At 43.1% G+C, this 11,680-nt stretch overlaps 1 protein-coding gene across 1 annotated transcript in view; it reads left to right on the top strand.

Moving 5' to 3' along the window:
- Positions 1 to 11,680, top strand: part of nmbr (neuromedin B receptor) — a 54,399-nt gene that overhangs the window by 23,359 nt on the left and 19,360 nt on the right. The window contains exons 2-3 of the mRNA XM_023411067.2: positions 3,710 to 3,851; positions 4,559 to 4,774. Coding sequence (XP_023266835.1) covers positions 3,710 to 3,851; positions 4,559 to 4,774 — 358 coding nt within the window. The remainder of the gene's footprint in view (positions 1 to 3,709; positions 3,852 to 4,558; positions 4,775 to 11,680) is intronic.

Here is an 11,680-nt window from a genome sequence, read left to right as displayed (position 1 = left end):
CCAGCCCCCGTGCAGACTATTGGCAGAAGATACAATTTACATTTGTGTATTTGTATATGCGAGGTTTAAGGGGGTTTATAGATGTCATTGCAAAATGTGCTACTGTGGAGGGGCCTTGTGGGGCCCCTAAACCTTTGCCTAGTTTGCCTTTCCTGTACCTCTGTTCTTATGTGCCACACACATCACTTTAGTTCAGTTATGTGGATAACTTTGCAGAGCAGAGCCTGTTGCTCTGCACTCAGTCCTGTTCCAGCTTTGATCGGTTTTCACAAATAGAACTGAGACTGTTATTTATTGTATTTGCAAGGGCATGCACCCTTATCCTGAACATTTGTGCAGATTCAGATGGATGATAGCGACCCTGGAACTCAGGTACATAATGTAGCTTTTCAGTCAACAGCTCTTCAGTGAAAAATCCATCCTCAGGGATTGTCCCGGAAGGTTACGCTGTAGATCACTGCCTTCTGTTTGCCAGGTTTGTGACTAAACAGCTGTTATTTTTTTAAAGGGCATCTTCACAGTTGGAACAATAGTTGCTTTGTCTCTCTGTTTGAGTCCCTCAGTTCCAATGAAGGGAAATCTTAACGCTACAGTACACAGTGACATCATGTTCGTCTGCTTCCTGTTTCAACATGACAATCCCTCCATACACAAATTGTTTTCCCTGTTTGGTGTGGAAAAAACTTGACGGGTCTGCAATCTGAGCCTCGTCCAGCATGTTTGAGGTGAACTGCAACACCAAGTGTGAACCGGATCTTATCACCCAACATCAGCGCTGGACCTGACTGACCCTACGGAGACTGAATGGCATCACCCTGCAACAGGTTCAGCATCTGCTGGAAAGACTCAAACTGTAGAGGAGTGGAGGCTGACAGAGCAGCACATTAATCCCCATAGTGTTGCAGCCATGTGCGACACTATCACATATGGCTGTAATGGTGAGTTTCCTCTGCTGCAGAACACGGTTTCTTTGCCAGGAGCCGGCGGTGATGACAATCGCTCGGTACCATTTCCCTTGTTGCTCTTACACACTAGTAACTGCTGGCAACATTTTTTTCCCGGACTTTATGTGCCAAACATTTACAGCCTGAGGACACAGCTTAAAACGTATAGCTCCTACATGACATAAATAATCAATGAATCATTACATCAATAATACACGAAGCCAATTACGATACAGCAAATTGATGCAAGATTTATCGGCCAAAAAGTGTATGACAGAGTGTGAGGTGAGTCGACTCCCAGGTCCATGAATGAATGAATGAATGAATGAGCGTGCAGGGTGAATGAAGCGCTGGTCTGACCTCACTCTGACCCTGTTTGTGTAAAGCAGGAAGAGAACGTTTTTCTTTTCTTTTTCTTGTTTTTTTGTCCCTATCTGTATTCTGACGGAGCACAACTTCACCATACCCTGGTGGAAATACAAGGTCTGGAATCAGTCAGAGTAACGTAAACACAGTTTAACACGCTGACAGTCTAATACAAGCATCGCTGGGGATGAAGGAGGCTCCATTTCATATTTATACACAAATGCTGGTATGTAGCAGCAGCAGCAGCAGCAGCAGGAAGTGTTTGTTCCTGCCCGTCTGTTGCTGCAGATATGGGGCTAAACTTTTCTTGCTCACGTAAACATTCAACTGCAAATTATCGCAGCCACAGTGTGAAAAGCACAGGTTTAAATAATGCAGTGCTACAGGTGCACTGGGCAGCCTCGGCCTCAGGGACCTGGTGCTGTGTATACTACTTAAATCTGTGATCCTTAAGATTTCAGCGCGGGTTGATGTGGTTCCTGGCGGTTCTGGCAGTATCCGTGTGTTTTAATGAAACAGGAGCTTCAGCTGGAAACAAATCATCCCATCAGCTCAGGCATAGTAAAAGCTTATCTCGTGTTGGATGTGTGCAGCCTGGCTCACAGCTCTTCATCCAATACCTCACCGTAGCTTCTTCTCCTTTCATTTCCTCTCTTGCAAAATTTCAAAATGAATAGCCGATAAAAAAAATAAAAAAAAGACACTTTTTAAAAGATCAGCTAGCACCAGTGAGGAACCAGAGGACCAAACTCTTATGCTCTTCCTCACAGGTGCAGCCGGTCGGCAATCCAAGGTAGGCGGAGTCTCCCAGGAACCAGGAAGCCAGGGCAATAGCAGGCAAAGCAGTAAGGCACAGGGGCGACGAGGACATAGGAACCAATGAGCTCTGAGCTGAGAGCTGGTGGAAAACTCCGAAAGAATTGGGAGACGGACGAACATCTTTCACGTGATTTTTGTTGAAAAGAACAAACAGAAATCAATATCGCCAGCGTAATCTTTTGACCCAGCTGTGATACAGCTGTGCAGCGATGAGTGAACAGGGACACTGAAGTAACACTGAAACACCAGGAAATCCCCTCTGAATCTCAATTTGAATCTCCTGTGGGAAAGGCAGACCCCAATAAAAAAATACCATAGAGCTACACAGAGAATGGAAATAGCTATCGTAGAAAAATTGCAGTCCATAAATAATTATAAAATTAGTTTTTATTCCATTTCTTTTCCTGATTTTGTATTTTTTAAGCTTAAATTCAACGATGTAATTTGTGGAATCTGGATTACCAGATGGCTGTCACTCCTGTGCTGAGGCCCCGACCAGCTTAATCACTGATCTGCTCCGCCTAATGAGGAATTTAAAATGCAGTTTGATGATTACACATAAAGAATAATTATGGTTAGAGTGACACGGCCCCATTGTTTCCTCTCTTTGTCCTCCAGTGTGCAGCCAGAGCCGTCCGATGGCTGATGGAGTTTTCTCATTAACTAACAAAGAGCCTGGAACCAGCGATGCTGTCAGGAGGGGGGAAAAGAGTTATTCAATGATTTGTGTTTGGTTTCAGGCCAGAAAACCTCAAGTGTGATTATGGGTTTGTTTCATTATGGTTTTTCCTCTTTTATTAATATAGTGTCTACAGTGGCAGCCTTTTCAAAGTCTAATTTAATGTGTTTATTCAAAGATCCCTGTTGGAATGTCGCCAAAATATCTGAGTTAGTGTGTGTGCTGCAGAATAATAAAGTGTGGAGTGTCTGTGACAGGACTTTTTAGAACTCTTGTGAGGTTAGGGTGTTAATCCCCCCCCCCCCCAAAAAAAATGCAGTAAATATATTTCCACAAGACAGAGGTCATGGTCTCAATCTGGTTTCTCTTCTCGGCAGTTATGAGAGACAATCCCAGTCAGGTGTAGTAAAGGTGTGACTTTGGGGCACGTTTGCTTGATTGACAGGTGTCTCGGCCTATCACAGTCCCATCTCAGCTACATTTGTTGTATGATATATGATAGATGAATAGAATAGTTTAAGAAGGATGAATGAAAGATGAAAATTAGATGCATGACTGCAATGAATATTAAAACCGGCTGTAAGATTACGGGTGGCAGACTCCCGCCCCGCTGCAGGTCTGAGGGTCTCGCTCTGCGGCTCATCGGGTTCGTTCTTACCACAATGTTACATCATCATAAAATCAAACTCTGCGGCCTTGGTCCTGTATTTTTTAAAAAGTAAACTATTCATATTGTGTAAAACGTGTCTAAAATATTCAATCACTGAGATGAAGTGGTTTCCAGGGTTGATCTGACTCTCTCTCTCTCTGTGGTTATTCATAATTCAGCTGTTTTCAGAGTGTTTTATTGTGAACTTTCTTGTTGCTATTAAATTGATGTTTCCCTCTCTGTGTTCAACAGGTACAAGGCGATAGTGAACCCGATGGACATCCAGACGTCCAGCGCTGTCTTCTGGACGTGTCTGAAAGCTGTTTCTATCTGGCTGCTGTCCGTCCTGCTCGCCGTCCCCGAGGCCATTTTCTCTCAAGTCGTCTCCTTGCAGGTAAGATCGACAAACAGCAGGTCCCGTTCGCGCTGCAACGTACGCCGCAACAACAGAAGCTGGGCAGAGCACGGGTCACATGACGCCTTGTAAAGCAGAGTCTTACGAAGAGGCGGAAGCCGCTCAGCGGAGCGGGTGAAGGAGTTCACACTCTGCGAGCGGCGTCTCAGCGGCGTTCCCTCCAGACAAACATCAGCCCCGACAGCTGCCAAGTCTTCACAGTCAGATTTATAGATGATGATTTGACTCTGCGATCTGTCCTCCACCGTCTCACCTCCTTCCTCACCTTTTCTTCCTAATTCTGCGCTCATTTATCCTCTTTCCTTTCGAGTTGTCTCCTTTCCTCCCTTCTCTCCCATTTCTTCTATCCTCTCATTCTCTCTCTTTCCATTTTGTTCTTTCCTTTTTCTCTTCTCTCCCTCTCCTCTCACTTTCCTTTCTTGCATCACCTCTTTCTTCTCTTCATCTTTTCTATCCCTTTGACTGTTTTCCCTTCAATTTCTTCCCTTATTCTCATTTTCTCTCCTCTTTTGCTTCCTCATCTTTTCGGCTCTTTCTCCTCCCTCCTTTTCATGTGCCCTCTTCCCTTCTTCTCTCCTCAATCAATTTCTCTTCCTGCTGTTCCTCTTTCTCCTCTTTTTCCTCTTTCATCACTTCCTTTCTCCCAAATTCCTCCTCAATCGCCCCTCCCCTCCTCTCCCTCTCAGGGTCACAGGGACAACATGAACGTCACCTTTGTGAACTGCGTGCCGTACCCGCTGTCCAATCCGATGCATCCAAAGATCCACTCTGTGATGATCTTCCTGGTTTACTTCCTGATCCCTCTGGTGATCATCTCTGTGTATTATTACCACATCGCCCGCACGCTCATCAAGAGTGCCCACGACATGCCGGGAGAAGTCAGCGAACACACCAAGAGACAGGTGACTGATGGATGAATGAATGAGCGAATGAATTAATGATTTATCTAAAGGAGCGGTTTGATACGTGTACACTTATTTTCACTTATAGGTTTTATGTTCCAACGCAAACAGCTGTTGCTGTTTCCTGATCCAAGATGACTGTTGATGATAGGTGGTGTCTTTTTGCGGCTTCATGTCGTAAAAAAATAAATAAAAGAAAGCAGCTGATTTGTGCTGCTGTAGCATTTTCACAGTCTGATTTGAATCAGTTTTTTAGTTATATCTTCATTCTGATTTCAGTCCCCATTGATTTTGGTGATGTGGTTACCGGTGGCAACAGCGGAGGAGTTACAGGTCACTGAGTTCAGCTGGAAAATAACACATGTATCACTGGGGGCAGAAAACTGGCCTTGAGCAGCTACTCTGTCTCTGGTTGTATTTGTCAAGTCGAATCAATACAGTTTTTTTTATATGTGACCCCAAATCACAGAGTTTTAACCCTCCAAAAAAAAAGAGAAAGAAACCTCAGCAGGAAGCTAAGAGGAGGAAAGCACCTTCAATCAGATGTTGTGTTTTCACAGCAGCCAAACGATCGAGAGCATTGATCGTTTCATTCATGAAACTACAGAAAGGTCACTTAGTTACTGAAATAACGCTGATCATAAAAGATATAAAAAATGGTTTTTAAATGATGAGAATTTAATCCGTCCAACGATGAGACAACAGCTGTGTAGCTCCGTCCTTCGGAGGCTTGTGTCACAGCAGCAAAAGGGGATGTCTCATTTCCAAGGAATACGTCCTTTTCCTGGGCAACAAAGGCTCCGACAGCTCCGTCCTTCGTAGCCCGGCATTTCCCAAGATTCATTGCGCGCCGGTAATGAAAATAATATGGCAGCAGACAACACCGACAGAAAGCTCAAGATTACACTTTTAATGATAAGTATTGGGTTTCAGTATAACTGTTAAAACCAAGGGCCTTAAAACCTCAGGTTTTCGTGAAAGAACAGTTACATGTCGTGTAGGTTTCTCGGCAACAGGAGCCGCACTTTGCGGAATTCTCTGTAGACCGGACTGCCTTCGTCGTCTATGACGGCTACAAAGGGCCACACCTTCGTAGACCGTGTCCTCGGAAAGATGTGGCCCCTGAATTGGGACACAGCCTATGTGTAGGCTGCATGATAAAGCTGGCACTCTGTACTTTAAATTCAAAATCATGAAAAATTGATTTTCATTGGGGAAAAAATAAAAATAAAAATAAAATCTTTAATGATTTGTTCAAATTTTAAAAATCACAATTTTGAATTCTCAGTCAACAAGTGTGATGGAGTGTTTGATTTGGTTTGTCTTGCACACCAGCAGGGAGCGGAAACTTCACAGTCAGCCTGACCTGTTGCTGTCTGAGAAAGCTGCTGCTGTTGGTCTCTCTGAAACTTGATTTTTCACTCCTAACAAGTCAATGTGCAAGTGAATGAAATAGTTGGGGAAAGTGAAACAAGAACAACAAAAAAAAAAAAAAAAATAGTGTCCTCTGTGATTTCCAACTCTTGGAAAAGATAGTCAGCCCGAAGTTTAGTTTAATGGAGATCGACTTGGATGCGATGCTTTTTGCACCCACACCTCCCACTCCAGCGGCTTCAGAGGCCTCGGTAAATATTTCAGCCGTGAGGGAGGTTTAGTGGAGGACTGTGTCAGCTGGGAATGAGTAATCACTTTACACCAGCTTGATCTTCACAGATGGAGGAGAGGTCACAGGGAGGGGGGAGCTGAATTATTAAAGACCCAACAGCGGCAGGTCATATCCAGTGTACATGATCAATGATGGAGCAGCGCAGCTGAGAATTACTAATATACCTCAGTGGATTATCGTGATAACAATCAGTGCTGATGGTAAATCCAGTATAATGTCCCTCTTTACAGCAGTAAGTTCATCACACTCACCAGACTGCTGCTCTCAGCTTCTCCTTTTAACACAGCGGCGGTTATAGTCACTAATTGTTTCCAGGTGTTTCCGATTAGCTTTTAATTAGTGAAGCTACCGTCAGTGAAAAGTGACACTTCCTGTTCATTTAGATTTAAAAGCCCCAACCTGCTGGACTTTTATTCTGATGCATCTGTGCAGGAAGTGTTGACTTACTGACATCAGTAACAGTAGTAGTGGAAGTCTTAGAGTTATCACAACTATTAAAACTAACAGTGAAAACAGTGGTAGAAGTTTCTCTGGCCAAAACTGGACTTGGCATGAAATCATTCAAACCGAATTCACAAGCTTTGAAAGAGCTGCAGCTTCATTTTCAATTTTCTTTCAGTTTTTCTTTTCAACAGACCAGAGATTTAAGACTTATAAGACAACCATCTCTGGTATTGTTGTGGTTCTTGCTTTCCTTTTTCATTTCACGGAGCTCATTAACCGAAGTTGCCAACATGAAAACACATAAATACTGAGGGGGGGAAGTCATTTCGGCGACATAAAAAGCAGAGCCCCGCTGCTGCCTGGTGTGGCTCTGCAGGTCTGAACAGGACACACTGCAGGGACGTTGACCTCGACAAACTCAGGGTTAATGGAGAGTCGCTGACTAACAAACAGTGAATCAACTCCTGACACAAAGAGCTGAGAGAGGAGGAGGATCAGGAGACAGCCACTGAGATGTGAACAGGCTATAAGGGTCAGGCGGTGGTGAAGTACAGCTTTGTTTGTATTATACTGTAGCTACAGATAACACCTTCATATGTATCTGCTCCCTAAGTAATGACTGTACAAGCAGTTGACTATAGAGATCAGATGCCATGGAGAAATTCTCGTTTTAATGAGAGTCTTTTTTCCTAGTTGGTCTATAGATCTTTTAGTTCCAATGAAGGGAAATCGTAATGCTGCAACATGCTGGGATATTTTAGACTACAGTGTTCTTCCAATTTAGTTTGAGTTTAGTTTTTAATATGACTCTGCCCCTGTGCACAAGGCCAGCTCTGTAAAAGAAATGCTTTCGGTAGTGCCTTATTTTACGGGTCATGAAATTCCAAATAACTTCCCAGAAAGCACCATTTGATTTGGCACTAATTATAGCTAAATTTGACAAGCGTGTTCAACTGGTACATGTGCAATTAACTACTAACTAATAAGCTAGTTTAACACAGTTGGGGCACAGCAGGTCTGCTGCTCATACTCAAATGTAATATATGTAAATATACTGAATTTCTATATATGGAATATATAGAAGAAAACATGTAAAAATGTCATACATTTATACAAATACAAATACAATTTATGTTTGTATTCTTATATTGTAGACATATGTTACATACATATATATCCATGCCAAAGCCTGTTGATATTATAAACAGCAGGGTCCTAAAGTCTGAGACCACTGTCCTAGAATGGGAATGTTTAAAATGAATAAGAAAACCATCTACACTGTGTGTACAATTATTAGGCATGTTGTATTTTTGAGGATTCATTTTATTGTTGAACAAATACAGTGCTCTCAGTCAATCCAAAATGTTAATAAACCTAGAATCTGAATATTTAAGACAGTAAAAGTGAGTTTTTGGCTTTCTTAGGAGAATATGCATTTGTGCAGAATTATTGGGCAGCAATTAGTGTGCAGAATTATTATGCAACTAAATGAAAAACGAAAATTTTCCCATCTCACTTGTTTATTTTCATCTGTTAAAGTGAGAATAACAAACAAACAACTCCAAATTTACAAATAAACAATTCTGACATTTCCAAAAAAGAATACAGTGACCAATATAGCCACCTTTCTTTTCAGTAGCAGTCATAAGCTTCTTGATCTGTTGAACAATTTTTTGTGCAGCAGCAACCACAGCCTCTCAGATGCTGTTCAGAGAGGTGCATCGTCTTCCCTCACTGTAAATCTCCCGTTTAAGAAGAGCCCACAAGTTCTCAATAGGGTTTATAGGGGAGGAGGGGGCCATGTCATTATTCTTCCATCTTTAAGGCCTTTGCTGGGTGGCCACGCAGTGGAGTATTTGGATGCATGCGATGGAGCATTGTCCTGCATAAAAATCATGGCCGCCTTGAAAGATGCAGACTTTTTCCTGTACCACTGCTTGAAGAAAGTGTCTTCTAAAACATGGCAGTAGGTTAGGGAGTTGATTTTAAGTCCATCTTCAACCCGGAAAAGGTCCAACTAGCTCATCCTTAATAATACCGGCCCGTACCAGTACCCCACCTCCACCTCGCTGGCGTCTGATTGGAAGTGGAGCTCTGTGCCCGTTACTGATCCAGCCACGGGAAGAGCCACTCTCATCTCATCAGTCCATAAAACCTTTGTCTTGACCTTTCAACTTATGTCTTGTTTAATGGTGGTCGGATTTCAGCCTTCCTTACCTCGGCCATGTCTCTGAGCACCTTGTAATTCTGGACACTCCAGGTAGGTTGCAGTTCTGGAATATGACGGCACTGGAAGATAATGGGTTCCTGGCGGCTTCACGTTTGATTCTTCTCAAATCTTTAGCAGTTAATTTGCATCTTTTTTTCTCAACACGTTTCTTGCGACCTGATTGACTATTTGCAACAAAACGTTTGATGGTTCGGTGATCACGCCCCAATAGCTTAGCAATTCCAAGAGTGCTGCATCCCTCTGAAAGGCTTGTTGTGCTGTCCACATACGTTTGGCCATTTAGTGCACATCACCTGTGGTTTGGCAGGATTTTGATTAGAGACCCTTCAAAGAGGTGAAAGCAAGTAAATTGTTGGGCCTCTCTCCACGTCGTCCTCCCTCTTCGTCTCGGTCTGTCACATCGCATCATGTGTGTCGTCTAATTCATCTCATTACAGTTAAATCCGTCTGCGCCGCCTCCTCGGGGAGAGACGCTCCCCCCCCCCCCCAACTTTCTTTAACGGACGCCTCTTCACACGTCACCCCCCGTATCTTCTTCACATCTTTAGAGGTTGGAAGCCAATTGCTACATTAACTGCAGACGCCCACATCAATACCAAACAAGCCTTGTGTCTTATCTGAGGGCAGAGCTAATTCATTATGTTCCCGGAGATAAGAAATACATTAGAGGGCGCACACACAGCAGGCGCATCCCCGCACACACACGCATGCACACACCAGGGCTGGAAAGCCGTACTTCAGACCACACCATCGATCAAAAAACACTAATTTAAGTTGTTTTTGACATTGATAAACAATGTACTTAGTTGTTAACTTTGGAGGACAAACAGAAACAATGAACTCATTTAAATGTGTAGCAACAGTCACCTTCCACTCATTATTCTGTTGACTGCTGCAAACACACAAGTCACACTGTATGTAATATGAATCATCAGCAGCGTTAGCATCTCTAACTGCAGATACATGACAAATTCAGTGTTTATCCATTTGTTGTTTCTACAAAGATCCTCTATACAGAAGATGCCGCATTACAGGCAGCGCCAACGATATGAAATGGGACACAGCTCCGGTCTCCTAAGTGGGTGTTGTCCCTCAACTCCTCCCTCAAGCGAAGGCAACTGGCATGAAATGTGACAGTAGCCAGGGGCGCTGTAAAGGGGGGGAAAAGTTAGGACGATTCTAAGGGCCCATGACTGACAGGGGGCCTCCTTTTTAAATCAGAATTAATACTTTATTCAAAATAAAGTAATGAAGCAAACGGTCCCTTTGTCTTCATAAAATGTATATCAAAGGTCTCTACTTCATTTCATTTAATTCAATGGGTTGAACAAAAATATATGATTAAACATGTAGGAACTGTAGCTATTTTTATACAAACTCCTCATTTCAGGGGCTCAAAAGTAATTGGACAAATTAACATAACCCTAAGTGAAATGTTACTTTTCAATATTTTGTTGAGAATCCTTTGCAGGCAATGACTGCCTGAAGTCTGGAACCCATGGACATCACCAAACGCTGGGTTTCCTCCTTTGTGATGCTTTGCCAGGCCTTTACTGCAGCTGTCTTCAGTTGTTGCTTGTTTGTGGGTCTTTCTGCCTTAAGTTTTGTCTTGAGCAAGTGAAACACATGCTCAATTGGGTTGAGATCTGGTGATTGACTCAGCCATTGCAGAATATTCCACTTCTTTGCTTTAAAAAACTCCTGTGCTGCTTTTGCAGTATGTTTTGGATCATTGTCCATCTGTACTGTGAAGCGCCGTCCAATCAACTTTGCTGCATTTGGCTGAATCTGAGCAGAAAGTAAATCCCTATACACTTCAGAATTCATCCGGCTGCTTCTGTCTTTTGTCACATCATCAATAAACACAAGTGACCCAGTGCCATTGGAAGGCATGCATGCCTATGCCATCACACTGCCCGGATTCTTCTCCAAACTTTCTTCTTCCCATCATTCTGGTACAGGTTGATCTTAGTCTCATCTGTCCAAAGAATGCAGTTCCAGACCTGGGCTGGCTTCTCCAGGTGTTTTTTGGCAAAGTCAATTCTGGCCTTTCTATTTTTGAGGCTGATTAATGGTTTGCACCTTGTGGTGAATCCTTTGTATTTACTCTCATGAAGTCTTCTCTGTATGGTAGACTTAGATAGTGATACACCTACTTCCTGGAGAGTGTTCTTCACTTGAGTGGATGTTGTGAAGGGGTTTTTCTTCACCATGGAAAGGATTCTGCGATCATCCACCACTGTTGTCTTCTGTGGACGTCCAGGCCTATTTGAGTTCCCAAGCTCACCAGTGCACTCTTTTTTTCTCAGAATGTACCAAACTGTTGATTTGGCCACTCCTAACATCTATCAGCTATCTCTCTGATGGATTTCTTCTTTTTCTTCAGCCTCAGGATGAACTGTTTCACCTCCATTGAGAGCTCCTTTGACCGCATGTTGTGTGTTCACAGCAACAGCTTCCAAATGCAAACGCCACACCTGGAATCAACTCCACACCTTTTAACTGCTTAATTGATGACAGGTTAACGAGGGAAGAGCCCATGCAGCCTTGTTATTTTTTTTTGCAG

Source organism: Seriola lalandi, unplaced genomic scaffold (genome assembly GCF_002814215.2).
Source record: "Seriola lalandi dorsalis isolate HSWRI2012SDOR001 ecotype SW California unplaced genomic scaffold, Sedor1 jcf7180002054448, whole genome shotgun sequence".
NCBI classification, from domain to species: domain Eukaryota; kingdom Metazoa; phylum Chordata; class Actinopteri; order Carangiformes; family Carangidae; genus Seriola; species Seriola lalandi.
The sequence above is the reverse complement of the archived record's forward strand: the minus strand, read 5'-3'. Positions and strand labels throughout refer to the sequence as shown.